This window comes from Talpa europaea (assembly GCF_964194135.1).
Source record: "Talpa europaea genome assembly, chromosome: 2".
NCBI lineage: Eukaryota > Metazoa > Chordata > Mammalia > Eulipotyphla > Talpidae > Talpa > Talpa europaea.
In genome coordinates, this window is record NC_140068.1 from 109,821,437 (window position 1) to 109,839,409 (window position 17,973).

Sequence of the window (17,973 nt, forward strand, 5' to 3'; positions counted from 1 at the left end):
TTTTTGCTTTCTGTATCAATATTTTCTGACATTGATAAGGGTGATTTGATGGATTTTCATATAAGCAAAAGTAATTGTTAAGTTCTAATATACCAAACAAAAGGCTAGTTATGTTATTATATGTGTGTAAATACATAATAAATACATATATGTATATATAAACATATATAAAGGTGCAGCTATAATTATAGTTACTATAATTATATATTTATTATGTACATGACTCTTATTTTTCCTTAACTAAGTTATCCTTTCTGAGGTCCAATTTTTTTTTTTTAATACAAGCACTGGGTACAGTCAGAAGCGTGGGAGGGTGAGAGAATTCACCAGAGCCAGAGCGGAAAGCAGAACAGGCAGACCGATGAAGTACACTGCTGAGGGGAGCAGCGGGCAGCAGGAGAGGTCTGCACACCATATGGGACCCTCGCCTGGTGGCCGGGGAGCAGCCGGGGATCAAAATGGCACTGCAGAGGCTGCGAGCAGCTTCGCAACCCAGCGCTCAACCGCTGCGCCACCGGGGAGGCCCGTGAGGTCCAATATTTTTTTACTGATATTTTTTCCCACCACCATCCCTTATAGCTCTTTGAATTTCCTTTCTCCCTCTTCCCTCTTAGCCTTGGAAACTTCACTTCATCTATTGGTGTTCGCTAGTTTTTATAAGTATTTTGCTTTGTCAAATCATCTGCTATGTAAATGTTCAATATTTGTTTTTGTCATTCTGACTTTCTTTACTATATTTAATTTTCTCCAACTACTTGCATTTTGCTATAATTGACAACATTTTTTCTTTATCACTGAACAGTACTACATTGTGTGAATATACCATATTTTCTTGATCCAAACTTCTGTCAGTGGGCACTCAGGCTGGTCCCATGTCCTAGCTATTGTAAATAATGCTACAATAAACTCTGTAAAGCATAATTTTTCAGTTGATGGTTTTGTGTTCTTTTGAGGCCCATATTTCATCCATCTTTCTGCCTTCCATTGCTCTCAACTGGAACATATTTTATGATATACTTATGATATGAGTACGTGGACAAGTCCCCATCATTTCACAAGTCTATGACCTCCAGCCACTCATCCTCACTGCCCTTCTGTGTCCTCCAGGGCTAGATGAACTCATGAGTGCTAAGCACCCTAGAACGTTACTTCCATGTGGCTTGTGACACAGGGAGCTCAGAGTCTTAGTTCCCCCTTTAACTTCCTGTCTTCCTTTTTGCAGAAGTGTGGGTGATGAACATGATTAGAGATATGTTTCTCTTTTTCAATAATAGATTTCTAGAGAAGTGGTTTCTAGATCTCTTATTGGGTGATATGTGATATAATCTAATGAGAGGACAGATCTTAACTATTTTAAAAGTATTTAAAGCAAATTAAAACATAACAAGAAGATGTGGTATACTTACGCAATGGAATATTATTCAGCAATCAAGAAAGATAAACTTGTGCTATTCGCAGCAATGTGGATGGAGCTAGAAGGAATTATGCTCAGTGAAATAAGTCAAAAGGAAAAAGAAAAATGTCAGATGGTTTCACTTATAGCAGGTATACAGGAGAACCAAATAAGACATCGGTGTAAAAAAAATAATAACAGTGCGAAACACAACAAAGCAAAAATAGACAATTATAAATCAGAGACATCCTGCAGGGGAGGAGGAGGGAGAGGGATCAGAGAGAGGGAGGGAGGAGCACAGGGGACTGTGGTGATGGTGCATGGGTGCATTGGAGAAGGGAACTCTATGGGGACTACACCTGAGGGAGTGGGGGGCAGCAAATATTGTTTAAAAATGAATTATGATGTAAAATTTTTTTAAATTCTAAATAAATAAATCTAAATGTCATGAAATTTTCAGTAGCTTTCTCTGCCTGCAAATCAGTTTTGGTCCAGAGACAGCCAAGTGTAGGAATAAAAAAAATAAATCAACCAACAGTAAATGTCTTCCCAACACAGCTCTTTTCCTTCCCTAACCCCATCCATCATCCAGGCCAGTACTATTCCATCGAACTTTCTGTGATGAAGGAAATATTTTATATCTGTGCTTTCCAATATGGTAACCACCAGTCACATGTGGTATTGTGCACTTTAAATGTAGCTGATGCAAATAAGAAACTTAATTTTACATTTATCAAATCTTAATTAGAATTTCAATAGCCACGTGTGTTGGGCACTATCCACCATATTGGACAGCACAAAACTAAATTAAGAGGATCTGGGCCTCAGAAGAGCTTAAAAGAAACTTCTCTGAAGAGGAAATGCAAATGGCCAACAGGCATATGAAAAAATGTTCAACATCACTTGTCATCAGGGAAATGCAAATCAAAACTACCATGAGATACCATCTTACACCAGTGAGAATGGCACATATTAAAAAAACTAGCAACAACAAATGTTGGCGAGGGTGTGGAGAAAAAGGAACTCTTCTGCACTGTTGGTGGGAGTGCAAACTGGTCCAACCACTGTGGAAAGCTGTGTGGAGATTTCTGGACCTACTAAACATAGAGCTTCCATATGATCCAGCAATTCCACTCCTAGGTATTTACCCAAAGGACACAGAAACATCAATTCCAAAGAACACCTGCACCCCTATGTTTATAGCAGCACTATTTACAATAGCTAAGCTTTGGAAACAACCCAAATGCCCAAAAATAGATGACTGGATCAAGAAGATGTGGTACATATATACCATGGAATATTACTCAGCATTCAAAAAAGATAAACACATGCAATTTGCTGCAACATGGATGGCGCTGGAAGGGATCATGCTCAGCGAAATAAGCCAAAAAGAAAAAGAAAAATACCGGATGGTCTCACTCATAGCAGGAATCTAGAAAACTTAAATAAGGGACCAGGAAAATGAATAACTATAAGAAAGTGAAAATCAAAATCAACAAAAAACTATGAACCAGAGACACTTTTAGGGGGGCGGGGGCGGGAGGGGAGGGATTGGGGTCAGAATGGGGGGCTGCAATTGTATGGGGAATATAACAATAAAATTTATAAAAAAAAATGCTTTAAATTAAAAAAAAAATTAAAAAAAAAAGAGGATCTGGGCCTCTTTATTCATTCATTCATTCATTCATTCATCATTCAACCAAAGTCTATACAGTACCTGATATATGTCAGGTACAGTGCCAAGCCCTGACAGTGGGTTCAGTGATTTAATCTCTCACCTGCAAGAACTCAAAATCTGTTTGGTAAAACAAATGATCTTTTGAAGTGACTTTAAGACCTTAAAGTGTCTATGGTTACACCACGTCCTCCTGGAAATGTACTAAAGGAGATTCCTTAGTCATGGGTCACCTGTAGTTGACTTTACCTCCCTGACTTCACCTGCTAGATTAGGTTCCTTTCCTCAGTGAGAGTTCCCAAGGACTGGCAAGAAGCCAGTAGTATGGCCAGAGGTGAGCAGGCCTGACAAGATTCTATCTTGCGGCATGTATGCCTAGCCACTTAGGGTTTGAAAATAAGACACAAATAAGAATGCAAATGTCAGAGCACTGTAAAACCCCAGTGACACTGAGAACTAGGGTAGCAAGCCAAATAACAATGCTTGAGATGCAAGAAAGCATAGAAGTTGCTAGCTATCTCTGGAACCAAACTTCCTGGATACTGCTTCCAAGTCTCTCCCCACTGTAGAAAGCCTCTGTGCTGTCTCCTTACCTGTAAAACGGATATTATAATGACTGTCTTCTCATAGGCTTACCATGCAAATTAGAGGAACAAGAGCGTGAAATTAAACCCAGGTGGACTGTTCAGGGGCTACTCTTTGGTCAATATGTCATGCCCCAGGCTTTGAATGAGTGTTCGCAGCTAAGTCTTACTACTTTCTGATTTGTACTCTTGAGAAAGTGAGCTGCCTGTAAAATGAGGATACAATTACCAATAGTAGGGGAGTGATGGCTTAATAAACTGATTCTTGTTCAACATTGTACGTGCTCAGGCTGTGTTGGTTCTGTTACTAGATACTAGTGCAGAACCAGCAGAAAAACTAAGAGTGGGGAGAGCAGTAGATAGAGAGACACTGAGCCCCAGGGGCAGTCTGGATGAGGTTATCAGTTCTTCCAGGGGCCGATTACTCGGTGCAGAGATATCTGCATTCCAGCCCATCCCTGTCCCTGGAGGTAACCTAGTGACAACCTGTTTTCTGGCAAAGAAAACATTATGACTTAGTAGATTTGATGCAGAAATTTACAACAGGGACATTTGATGCAATCTCTTTAAAATGGTCCTATCAGAATGTAAGATGGTAACTACTTTGGAAAACAGCATGACAATTCCTAACAAAGATTATATATATATGTATATATATATATATATATATATGTGTGTGTATATATATATACACGCACACACACACATATATCTACCAAGTTATACTACTACTAGGTATTTTATCAAGAGAAATAAGAACACATATACACCAGCTGAGTGGTATATGAATGTTCATAGCAGCTTTATTTTTAATAGGCAAAATAAGAAAAAACACAAATGTCCATCACACAAATGTGAGCAAGGCAAGTGTAGTATATTTATAGCAGAATATTATTCAGAACTCAAAAGAAAGAATTTCTTCGGGCCTCCCTGGTGGCCTAGGGGTTAAGTCTCAGCGCTATCACCACTATGGCCTGAGTTCACTCTCTGGCCAGGAAGCTAACCCACATGGAGCAGCAGACCTCTCCTAACTCACCTGCTGCTCCCCTCAGCAGTGTATTTCAGTCAGTCTGCCTGTTCTGCTCCCTACTCTGTCTCTGATAAATCCTCTCACCCCTGTACCTCTAGCCTGTACCCCAGCTCTTCTATGCAAAAAAAGAGAAAGAATTACTGTTTCATCAGGATAATGGGAAGATCGCAGAAATAATATATTTTGCAATCCAGACACTAAAAAGTGCCTACCATGCTTTCATCTATATGACATTCTAGAAGAGGTGAAACTACAGCAGCAGAAGTCAGATCCGTGGTTACTATTAGCTAGATGTTGAGATAGGATATTGACTACAAAGGGACATGAGGGAATTTGGGGGTCAATGGAGAGATTCTACATCATGATTTTGGTGGCAATGACACAGTTCTATGAGTTTGTCAAAACTCATCCAACTGGGCCTCCCCAGTGGCGCAACGGGTTGAGCACAGCGCTATGAAGCTGTCCGCAGCTCTATAGTGCTGGTTCTATTCCCAGCTGACCAGGGAGATACCCACATGACACAGCAGACCTCTCCTGTCTCACCCGCTACTCCCCTCAGCAGTGTTTTCGGTCCGTCTGCCTCTTCTGCTCCTCGCTCTATTTCTGGTGAATCCTCTCATCCTCCCGTGCTTCTGACCTGTACCCCAGTTCTTGTATGTATAAATAAATAAATCTTTTAAAAAAATCATCCAACTGTGGTGCTGAAAAAGATGAATTTTATTGCGTATAAGTTATACTTCAATACACCGAGTACGACCAAATTGTACATGAAAGGGTAGGAATCAGAGAGATGATAAGTATAACCCATGGGGCTGGGTTCAAACATCAGGTTATACATTTCTTAATAATTTTCTTTAAATGCTAACAATTTAATTATTTTTGCAGGCCTGGACCACAGGCCCCTGGCATCAAAATGGATGCATCACCGTGTTCTGTGCACCTCCAGGCAATCTGAAGGAGCAATAGACAAATGACCATAATATACCGTGTTTGATGCCTCAAGAGATTTATGTACAAAGTTGACGGACAATTTCTGCACGAGAGAGTCAGGAGTGGGGATTTCCCAGGAGAAAGAGAGGAAAGGAGAGGAAACATGTGAGAGGTCCAATGAGTAAGAGTTTGACTCATATGGGAAAAAGCACAAACTTTTCAGCATACAGGAAAAGAACAGGGATGGGGCCTCCCTGGTGGTGCAGGCAGTTGAGCGCCACACGGTGAAGCTGTCCGCAGACTCTGCAGTGCAGGTTCGATCCTGGCTGGCCGGCAAGAATCCCACATGGTGCGGCAGACCTCTCCTGTCTTGCCCGCTGCTCCCCTCAGCAGTATGTTTCATCAGTCTGCCTGTTCTGTTCCCCTCTCTGTCTCTGGTGAATCCTCTCACCCTCCTGCGCATCTGGCCTGTACCCCAGCACTTGTATAAATAAAAAATAACTCTTTAAAAAAAAAAAAGGACAGAACAGAGATGATGAAAGTGTGTGAAATTGCCTGGATCCTGGTGGGGAGGCCAATGAAGGTCACACAAGAGAGTTTGGAGTGACTGAAGTGACTTAGCAGGCACTGGCTTGGTCAAGTCGATCTCTTACAAGAAAACTCTGGGGAAAATACAGAAGATGGATCAGAGGAGAAGCATTCAGATAGTTCTTTGGGATCCATCCTTGTTAGCATTTCTGTTGAAATAAAATGTACCTTTCTGGTCATGGTTTGTTCTGAATGTCAAAAGTAAGTAGGTCGGGGCCTCCCTGGTGGCGCATGGGGTTAAGACACAGCCTATGAAGCTATCCGAGCCACTGAAACACGAGTTCGATCCCTGGCCAGGAAGGAAACCCACATGGCTCAGCAGACCTCTCCTGACTCACCCACTGCTCCCCTCAGCAGTGTATTTCAGTGCATCTGCCTGTTCTGTTCCCCACTCTGTCTCTAGTGAATCCTCTCATCCCCCACACCTCTGGGGTTCTCATACAAGAACCCCATAAATAAATAAATAAATCTTTAAAGAGAAAAAGTAAGTATTTTCCACAAGGATACTGCAACCCCAGGAGTAGCTCATTGCTGGGAAATTTGTTCCTCTCCTGCACTGGTGAAGCCTTCCTCCCATGCAACCCCTTAATTCCAGCTGTTCAATTAGCACTGCGTGTGCTGTTCCTGAGCTGCAGTGATTGCAGGAGCAAACCCAAATGGCTCAGCTCCACTATGAAGGAGAGCAAAAACCAAGGCTTGCAATAATTTCAGCCTCCCCTTGTGAGCAACCCCCTTCTGCGCTGAGTGGAATTTCCAACCTGGGGAAAAGCTCATCAATCGTCTGGGAAGGGAGAGTGTCACAAAAGGGCCAGGACCTCCTCAAGCCAGGATGACAGCAGCACGCAGCCCAGACACTCTAGGGAATCTGTGAGGTCAAGGAGAGAAAATACCAGGGAAAGCAGGGCTACTGCCAACCCAGCCAGCTTCCTCTTTCATGAGCTCATGGTTAAAACCAGCCAGGCAGGAGGGTGCCAGAGATGAAATGAGCTTATTTTTTCCCTAACTTGGTTCTGAGTCACACTGGGCATTTACCCTTCCCAGAAAACTGCCTCAGGGCTCACCCCTGGCAGCTGGTCAAGCTGTATCCTAACACGCGATCCCCACTCTGCAGGCTGGGAGATGGAGGCCAGCCAGGGGAGCACCCTTCCTACCCCAGTAGGCCTCTGGGGAGGGGCCTGAGCTCCTCCCAACCTTCAGAGCAAGGGCCTTTGGCAGCTGCTTTGGAATTTGGAAAAAAGCACATCTAACTTTCATGTATGCATGGGGGACCCTGCTGAATCATGGGGTTGCGGAGGACAGAGAACCATCAGAAATCCTTTCATCTGAACACTTGACATCACAGGTCAACTCATCCAGTAGATAGAGGGTGTCTGAAAAGGTGGGGTCAATGGGAAATACTCTTTTTGCTACACTTTCCCCACGCCCCATGATTTTGAAACTTGAATTAACTCTCAAACATATTTTCTCTTTCAAAAAAAAAAGATTTATTTTATTTATTTATGTACACAAGAACAGGGGCATAGGCCCAAGGTGCAGGGGGTGAGAGGATTTACCAGAGACAGAGTGGGGAGCAGAACAGGCAGATCCACTGAAATATACTTTTGAGGGGAGCAGTGGGCGAGACAGGCGAGGTCTGCTGTGCCATGTGGGTAGCTTCCTGGCCAGGGATCGAATTCAGATGATAGCTTGATAGTGCTAACTTTAACAACTTTAACCCCTGTGCCACCAGAGAGGCCCCCTCTCAACCTTATTTTCAAATGTTGGTATGGAAGTAATCCTCAGAAAGATATAAGCTATTATTGCCTAAGTTCAATCCCTGGCCAGGGAGCTAACCCACATGGCACAGCAGACCTCTCCTGTCTCACCAGCTGCTCCCCTCAGCAGTGTATTTCAGTAGATCCACCTGTTCTGCTCCCCACGCTGTCTCTGGTGATTGCTCTCAGCCCCGCACCTCTGGCCTATACCCATTCTTCTACACAAAAATAAAAAGAAAAAAAAAGAAAGTTATAGACTGCTTCCCAAAGAACTTTGGCACATTAGTAAACTAAAGAGCCCTGCATTTTCAGCCTTTTTCAGGCAGCCTGTATTGATTGAGAGGCTCAGTTCTAGGCACTGGAAATAGAGCATGTACAAGATGGATAAAGTCTTGCTCTCGTGAAGTTACAATCTAGTAAGAAGCAAGCTGAGACCAGAGGGAGGAGCTACAACACTGGATCAGAGGAAATCAGGGTTGGCACAAGAACAAGGCTTCTGGGTCCTTTGTCCAGCTCCCCACTCTCAGCAGCCTGGGAGATTCGGCTGAGGTGGCTGAGCAGGACTGAGCTGCCTCCCTGAGCAGGGGATCCCACCTCGGATGGTGACCCTGCCACCTGCTGTGACCCTACCTGGCGCCCCAGGCTCCCTCACCTTCCTTTTGCGTCAGGGGAAAATTTCATGGCCTGACCTCAGCCCTCCTGAGTCCCAGATGAAAGTCTTTGGGGGTCATTTACTAACTTACTGCCAAGAACCTACTTCCCGCACCCTGCTGCCACGCCTCTGGCAAGAATTGTTCCAGCTAGAATGTGTGTACATGGGGCCAGGGGACGGGTGTTTCAGAGCACTTGCTTTGGCTGAATAAGAACTAGGAATGCAGAAATCTCTGTTCTCTGCAGAAAGGAAAATCTACAAAGCCTGCCTGAGCCAGAGACAGAGGGGAAGAGAGATGAAAAGAGAAAAAGAAATTGTATCTTAAATGCAAGAGTGGCAATTGCGTGTGTGTCCACCCTGAGCTAAGGAATGGGATTGGGCCAGGGGCTTCAGAGGAGAGGGGGTGATCTCAGGACAATGAAAAGAGCAGGTGTTCAGTAATCGCGTGTTTGTCCTGCCATGCAGATAAGTCTTTCAGATAAAAATTATCGCTGTCATTTCGCAATGTAAATGAATGTTGAATCATTTTGCTGTACGCCTGGAACCAAACTGATGTCTGTCGATATACTTTAACTCAAAAGAAAAAGTCGTCTCTGGTACTAACTTGCTTTTCAGGTCAGGTCCCCTATCTAAAGTCTTTCAGGCGGTCGAGTCCTCTGGGTCTTGAATGCCTTCAACACAAAATAATCCACATGCCAAAGTAGCTTAACATGGGGCAACCTATCCCTTCAAACACATAGCAAGTTTCAGGGTTGGAATTTAAACCCACCTACCCAGGACAGTGGCCTACTTGCCAGAACTTGCTCCCTTGGCTGTTGGGAAGGGGCTGGTCTGGAGGATGAGGGTGGTGTGGTGATGGGGTCTCCTAACAGAGCCCAGAAGGGTCCAGAAAGTGGCCTCGGCTCTCTGGAGAGCCCATACTCTGGCCACAGCCCTCCATCCACAGTGGATGCTGCCTTCTCCGCCACTGCCAGCCCTGCATTTCTCTCAATCCTTCAAAGCCAGCCCACTTCCTCAGGCATCCTGAGTGGAACCTGTACAGCCGCTCCGAGGCATCGGGCCTGGGCTACAACCAGACTGCCCGGACCTGGGAGCTGGCTGCTCCCAATCTGTGCAGGAGGAGGAGGCCGCAGAGGGGAAGACCAACTAGCCAGCCCCGACCCCGGAGGAGGACAGCACCGGCTCGGATGGCCAGCTCTGACGAGCAGAAGTGGCCTCTCCTTGTGCCCAGACAGTCCAAATCAATTTTATTTTCTTATCCTTTCAGTTTACTCAATAGACCAAAGAACAAACTCCATTTTAACGTGGATTCACTGTCACTGTCAGTGCCCTGGGTTTGATTGGTGGGCCAGTGGGGTGGGGCTGGTGGGCAGAGACTTGCTAGTGGCCCCTGCGGGGCAGAAAGGGTGGTTCCCACAGAGGCCTCCACCCTGCCAGCACAGCAGTGCACCTCAAGAGGGGCTGAGCTGGCTGGAGGATGCCATGGCACCACGGCAAACGGCCACAGAGGTCCCCACGCAGGCGAGGAACAAGCAGGCCTCCCCAGGGACACAGACCACAGGGCACACTGCTCCTGCAGACTTAGATGGACCTCATTGTACGAAAAATCACGTTCTGATATAACCAGTTAAACATGCCTCTTCTACAGTACTGCTTCCCATAGTTGGGTAATCTAGCCAAGTGCATATCGGGGCTTGGTGACTGCTATCTCATCTCATCCTATATGCCATTTAGATCCAGAAAACAGACTAAAATAACAGTTGATTGAAAGAGAACATTAAATGCATTTTTCAAAATCAATAAATAACTAAGCTCCATTTCCTCTAATACCCCTACATAATAAACTGCTCTTTTTGCTACCCCATGTTCCCTTTCTACCTGAAACCCACCTCAAGTCAATAGTTACTGAGCATCTACTAAATGCCAAGTGCAGCTGAGCAATTTAGGTTTCCACTCCCTGACACAGTGGCCTCCCTGCTTCCATCCCTGCTTGCCTCTCTAAGGAGCTCCCACTTTTGAATATGTCTCCCTATCCCTGTCCCTCCTGCCTCTTCCCTGTCAGAGCAGCCATGCGCAGTACTCCTGCCAGAGGCTGACTTGCTCTCATGTCAGGGTGAGGACCAGGGCTTTGCCATCATCCTGCTCAGCTATTCCTGATTCAATGGCAGATCACCCTGAGCACAGATCGCACGCACGCGCACACACACACACACACACACACACACACAGAGCTTCCTCTTTGAAGCAGAAATATGGGGCCCTGGAGGGGCTGTATAAACAAACACTTCTGAAAGTAAGGTTAGCTTCTCAAAGGAGATGGGTTTGGGAATACATATCAAGCCCTTACTAGAGGAAAGGCCAAGGGCCTCCCTGGTGGCGTAAGGCATTAAGACACAACCTCTGAAGCTATCCACAGTCACTGCAGCACGAGTTTGATCCCCTACCAGGGAGCTACCCACATGGCGCAGCAGACCTCTCCTGCTTTGCCCGCTGCTCCCCTCAGCAGTGTATTTCAGTCAATCTGCCTGTTCTGCTCCCTACTCTGTCTCTAGTGAATCCTCTCACTCCCCACACCTCTGGCCTGTACCCCAGTTCTTGTAGGCAAAAATAAATAAATCTTTAAAAAATAAAAAAAAGAAAAAAAAGAAGAAAGGCCAAGTACTGGAGATACCGCAGAGATATGAGGAAAAGGGCAAATGTGACCCTGTGTACTCCTGGACATTATTTCCAGTGGAAGAGACACCAAAAAGTAAACAAACACATAAAATGATGATGGTCATGGAGAAAATGAAGAAGGGACTGAAAAAGAGGTTAGTGGGAGGTCACAATAACAGGTCACAATTAGGTCCACAGCAGCCGCCCTTGTGGATTCTAGTTTTCTGAGTCCCAGTGGAAGGGGGAGGAGGTAAGAGGGAAGGTCCCTACTAAACATAGAGCTTCCATATGATCCAGCAATTCCACTCCTAGGTATTTACCCAAAGGACACAGAAACATCAATAGCTAAGCTTTGGAAACAACCCAAATGCCCAAAAATAGATGACTGGATCAAGAAGATGTGGTACATATACACCAGGGAATATTACTCAGCATTCAAAAAAGAAAAACACATGCAATTTGCAGCAACATGGATGGCGCTGGAAGGGATCATGCTCAGCGAAATAAGCCAGAAAGAAAAAGAAAAATACCAGATGGTCTCACTCATAGCAGGAATCTAGAAAACGTAAATAAGGGACCAGGAAAAAGAATAACTATAAGAAAGAAAATATCAAAATCAACAAACAACTATGAACCAGAGACACTCTATGGGGGGTGGGGAGCAGGGAGGAGAGGGATTGGGGTCAAAATAAGGGGGTTGCAATTGTATGGGGAATATAAAAATAAAATTTATATAAAAAATAATAAATAATTTTTTTAAAAAAAGAGGGAAGATCTCTTTGCTATGGCTCCTACAAAGCAGACTGTCTGCAAATATGGGGGTGGTTAAGTACCAAGGAAGCAACTGGCTGCAAAAGCCACTTGCAAGACAGCGTGCTCTGCAGGAGGGGCAAAGAAGCCTCACTGTTAGAGGCCCCATGTTGCCGCCCTCTGTGTAATTAGATGTTATCTGAAATCCACTAAACTTCTGTTTTGCAAACTTTCCTTCAAGCATATTGTACACAAAATTGCTCAGGACTTCAAAACACATCTGTGCTTCCAGAGAACAACTATTGGTGCTTTGCAGGAGGCAAGTGAGGCTTATCTGGTTAGCCTTTTTGAAGACACCAACTTGTGTGCTACCCATGCAAACATGAAACAATTATTCGAGAAGACAGTCAGCCAGAATGTCCTGTACGTGCAGAACATGCTTAAGAATCCACTGTGATGGAAAACATTTCATTCTCAAAAAAAAAAAAAATTCTCTTCTTCCTGTTGCTGGTAGTTCTGAAGGCTAGATTTTTTTTTTCCATGTGGTCAAAAGGTGCCTAAGTATATGACTGCAAGTGGAAAAATAGGGAACAGAAATTGGATATGGGCAGTTTTTCCATTTTCATTAGTGTGTGAATGTTTAGTGTGAATGCAGGGATATAAAGCATTGAATGCAAGTCAAAACATTTTAGTGAACAAGTGTCAGCAGTTCAACTTAATAACAATTGCAAATAAACCTATTAAGTTTTTCTGGACAGTGTCAGCATTTTTTTAAAAAAACAAGTAAATTTCTTATTGATGGCAACAAATGGTGCTTGTAATATTTTATCGTGCAGAGGAGTCCATCCATTCACTAAATTTTTCTAACTCAGTGGACCAACATATAACATATGTTTTTAAAAATACTGTGTTGGGCCTCCCTGGTGGTGCAAGGGGTTTAGTTTCAGCATAATGAAGCTATCGGCAGCCCACCCAGGAAGCTACCCACATGGCATAGCAGACCTCTCCTGTCGCGCCCCCAGCTCTCCTCAGCAGTGTATTTCAGTCAATCTGCTTGTTCTGCTCCCCACTCTGGTGAATCCTCTCACACTGCCCCAAACACCTCTAGCCTATACACCAGTTCTTGGATACATAAATAAAATAAATCTTTAAAAAATAAAATAAAATAAAAATACTGTGCTGTCTTGACATGTCTTCTGTGCTGTTTCTAAGTTTGCTACTAAAATATATTCAACTAAAAACAAAAAGATGACCGGTCAACCAAGGGAATGAAGGAACATGGTGAGCTTAGGGAGATGGGTAGGAAATGAGGAGGGGTTGAGGCCTTTGCCCAGGATCAGGGCAGTGAGAACCAGTCCAGTTGGGACCTCAGCCCCTGGCCCTTTCTGGTCTTAACTCATTCCCCAGTTAAGGGTCACTCCCCCCCAACTCTGACATGCCCTTACTGGCTTAATGATTCACTCTCAACTTTTCCCTTGCTTCCTTATGGTAGAGAGGGCATGGGGCAGAGCTCTAGGTCTCTGAGAATGGCAGGAACAGAGGTGGGGGGAGTCAGAGGGGACTTGGGGGGCAGCGTTGGTTGACAAGAAATGACGAACAGCCCAGATTCTTTTCTTTGTCCTACTCTGGTCTTGCCACAAAGAAAGGTCTTTTTCTGCCAAAAGGACAGTAAGGATAACTAGGTCCAGCTGGAGGCCCAGATTCCAGATGTGGGAGGTAGCGGTGAAACAAGATCCTGACATTCCCCCTTCATTTCCCCTCCCCTACCCTGGAGAAATTTTCCATTATAAACAAGCTAATCATTCCTGACCTTGGATGCCTCCCCCTGTCCCCCACCAAGCAGTTTTATTCCATCATCACTATCTCCCCACCCCCGGCTCTATCTGCGTGAGCGTTTGGTCCCATCCACACAAATAAGCATTACGTATTTATGTTGATCTGTGTGTCGGGTACAAGTTGTCTTAGAATAAGGGTGTAGATAGTCTGCAGGCTACCTGCGCTTGAGTGCAGACCTTAGGGTCATACCAGGCATGAAAGGCAGGTGTGGGAAAGGTGTGTGTGTTTGTGGAGAAGGTGTGTTTCATGTCAGCAAGAAGATGTAATACTGAAGGGGTCCCCTGAGTTTAGACAGGACTAGTGGTTGTAAAATAAAGCTAAGTGTGGGCTCAGGAAGCAACTGCATAAACAACAGTGTATCTATTTTGGCCCAATCTGCATAACTACACATCCTGGTTTGAGAAATACCCTTAGGTCCTCCTTGTGTAAGAATTGTCCAGTTTTTCTTAAGATGTTGTAAATGTCTACATGAGGGTTAAAAAAAAGAGTGTCTTAAAAGCTTAGAGTGGGGGCCTCCCTGGTGGCGCAAGGGGTTAAGCACTGCACTATGAAGCAATCCACAGCCCCTGCTGGCCAGGGAGAAACCCACATGGAGAGGCAGACCTCTCCTGTTTCGCCCACTACTCCCCTCAGCAGTGTATTTCAGCAAATCTAGCTGTTCTGTTCCCCACTCTGCCTCTGGTGAATCCTCTCACCCCCAGCACCCCAGCTCTTATATGCATAAATAAATAAATCTTTAAAAAAAAAAAAAAAAAGCTTGGAATGACCCAGACAATGTGGAAATACTGTATGTACACTTATAGTTCTGCATTTTCCTCTTTCGCTCATCAAGATCACTGAACAACAGCTAAATCACGGCACCGTGCCGGTTTCTCTGCAGGACACAGATGTATGACACGGCCTCTCAGCAGATAGGTCATGTGTGCATTTGTCATGTGAATCGGGCATAACTATCTGGTGTAGCGATCTGAACCAGTTGCATTTCAAGATCCTGGAATCAACTTTGATCCCTTCATGCCTTGCCATCAGCTCCCCCACGCTCCCTGCCCACTGACTCCCACAATCTCCATTTTGGCAAATTTTGGTGGTTTTTTGCTAGGAATGTCTCTTGTAGCTGCCCTCTTCTTGCTTCCCTCTGCCAAGGCCCATTTCAGGACCTTGTTACCTTCCACGTGAATATATCCAGCAGCCTCCTGTCCCTGCTTCAGTGTCTCCCCATCTAGGGCACACACCACAGCCAACTCAGTTCCCAGCTTGAATTGCCCTCTTTTTACAGCATCTCACAACCCTCGAGCTGCACAGGCCACAGTCAAGGCCGGCTTCCTGGGCTATCTAAACGCTCCCTACTGTGCCTGACTCCCTTCCAGCCATTGTTACTTCCCACTGCTCCCTTACGGGAAGCCTACTGTGAAATTGTTTTTCTTGTGATTCCCCAAATATATCCTGTATTTTTCCAGCTCAAGGCCTTTGTGGCTCCATTCTCTTTCTCATAGTCGTCTTCCACATCTGATTCTGTGGTATCCCACCCACTGTTCAAGGTCACCTCAAATACCACTCTTCTATGACGCTAGCCTGATTGTTGAGAGCACTAACTTTTTTGGCTCCCCCTTAATATCTAGTCTTTTTTTTTTTAAAGCTTTATTTTATTTAGGGCCTCCCTGGTGGCACAGGGGTTAAGTCTCAGCAGTATCAAACTATCACCAGCCACTGCAGCATGAGTTCGCTCCCCAGCCAGGGAGGTGACCCACATGGCCCAGCAGAACTCTCCTGTCCTGCCTGCTGCTCCCCTCAGCAGTGTATTTCAGTAGATATGCCTGTTCTGCTCCCCACTATGTCTCTGGTGAATCCTCTCTCTCTCTCTCTCACTCTCTCTCTCTCTCTCTCTCACACACACACACACACACACACACACACACACACACACACACACCCCTCTGGCCTACATTCCTATTCTTGCATGCATAAATAAATAAAAATAAATGTTTTTAAAAGAGAGAAACAGAGTGGGGAGCTTCAAAGCACTGAGACTTAACCCCTGTGCCTCCTGGGAGGCCTTTAATACCTACTCTTTAATTTTCTTTGGACCCTCAATAGTTCTCCTGTCAGGGTTCCCTACCCAGGCAGAGGGTAAGGCCCACAAGCTGAGGTGCCAGCTGTTATCTAGCTTGTGTCATTCAGCAGCACACACACCAAATCCCACCTCAGGGCCCTCAACAGCACTTTAAACAGGTTGCTTGCACCAGCAAATGCTCCAAAGATGTGAAATCCTGTGTCCAAGAGCAGCTGCCATAAGGCAGAGATCAAATGTGCCAATTCTGTCTTCAGGTAATTCCATTCACAAATATTCGCATCATGTGTCATGGTTTTAAATGTTCTTCACATAAATTTTTCAATTTTATCTATACATCCGGTAACAAATCTAGGTGGCTGCCAGCCTCCTGCCTTTGTGTTTTGTGGCCCTCTGCACCAGCCTCCTGTGAAGATTCCTGCACATATATCTAAGCGGGTAGCTTGGCTACACTGTCCCTATGCAGTCTTTGCACCACTGTGCTCTGTGTGTGTGCATGTGTGCATGTGTTTTCCTGTGTGCTAATGCAGGCAGGGTTGTGTCTGTGTGCGCTAGAGTTTTCATTTCTGTTGGCTATTTCTGTAACACTTCACACCTCAGGTGTGTTTGCTATGTGTACTACAAAAGTATGTCTGTAATTGTGGTTCCCAGACTTCAAGGGGTTCTCATTGTAACAGGGCCAGCAGACCTCCTTATGTAAGACCCCTACCTCCCCAGCATGTGGCCTGTGGCTGAAGTCTCCCTTATATTGACTCTGCCCTCTTGTGCTGTCACCTGTCCCAAAAAGTGCTAGCCCCACTCACAGCTCACAACACCCTCACAGCACAAACTCGGGTGCCCAGAGTGGCTTAGACCAATTCTCCATGCCCTTCCTTTGCTTAATCTGGAATTTCCAGCCGGTTTTGGCCGGCCGCTCCCAGTGGGTGGAGCTGAGAAGGGTCCGCCCAGTTTTCCGCGCGCTTAAGTAGCCCAGTCCAGCTCAGCTCCCGCTTGCACTTGACCTTCCTCTCTGCTCAGCGCACGATGTGTCACTCTCGAAGCTCCCTCCCAACTATGACTGTCCTGCAGGCCCCGACCCCCGTCCCCTCCAACAGCCCGGGATCCCGGAGGGGCTCCGGTCCCGAGATCTTCACGTTCGACCCTCTCCCGGAGCCGGCGAGGGCCCCCACCGCGCGCCCCAGCATCTCTCGCGGGCACCGCAAGCGCAGTCGTCGGGTCCTCTACCCACGAGTGGTGAGTGTCGCCAAAGTGGGCAGCCGCGAGCAGGGCGCGGGGAGCGAGCGACTCCGGGCCGTCGAGCTGACCCTTTTCCTTCTTTGTCTCCCCTCAGGTGCGGCGCCAGCTGCCTGCCGAGGATCCGAACCCCGCCAGAAGGCTCCTCTTTATCCTGCTTACCATCGTCTTCTGCCAGATCCTGATGGCTGAAGAAGGTGTGCCGGCGCCTCTGGCCGGGGAAGACGACCCCAGCGCGGCGACCCCAGAGCCCACCCCACTGCCCCCCGTCTTTGAGCCGCTCAATCTGACCTCGGAGCCCTCGGACTACTCTCTGGACCTCAGCACTTTCCTCCAGCAACACCCGGCCGCCTTCTAACCGTACCTCCTCACTCTCCCCAAAAAGAATCTGAAACAAAGAACCACCAGGCGTACCTGGTGCGCGAGAGCGTATCCCAAACTGGGACGGCCGAGGCAACTCCAACTCAGAACACTACAGGGAAGACGCCGGCGGCGCCGGGAGACCAGCACCCGCGCCAGGGCCGAGCCGGCGGGGCAGGAGGCGGCTTTAACTTATTCTCATTGCTCCTAATTAATATTTAAACGTATTTATGTACACCCCCTAGTTGATGGAGGGGTGTATGTAATATTTATTTTAACTTATGCAGTGGTGCGAGAGGTGCTCCTCTCTGTCGACACGGATCGCTTGTTATTTATTGAGCTTTGTGGGCGAGGTGGAGGGAGGGCGCCTGGAAACGAGGGGGAACAGAAGGGGTGCCCAGGTCCGAGGGGGCGCCCGGGCTGGGAGTCACGGTCGGTGGCGGGTCGTAGGTCTTGGGGCTGACG

At 46.1% G+C, this 17,973-nt stretch overlaps 2 protein-coding genes across 2 annotated transcripts in view; one reads left to right on the forward strand and one right to left on the reverse strand.

Moving 5' to 3' along the window:
- The window catches only part of LOC311188230 (class I histocompatibility antigen, Gogo-OKO alpha chain-like), a gene marked incomplete at both ends in the record, with an annotated part of 867,329 nt that overhangs the window by 656,611 nt on the left and 192,745 nt on the right, over positions 1 to 17,973 (reverse strand). The window lies entirely within an intron of this gene.
- On the forward strand, positions 16,939 to 17,506 carry IER3 (immediate early response 3; the record flags this gene model as incomplete). The annotated part of the gene is made up of 2 exons (XM_084229010.1): positions 16,939 to 17,148; positions 17,246 to 17,506. The coding sequence occupies 2 exons, from the start codon at positions 16,939 to 16,941 to the stop codon at positions 17,504 to 17,506; spliced, it is 471 nt and encodes a 156-aa protein (XP_084085136.1).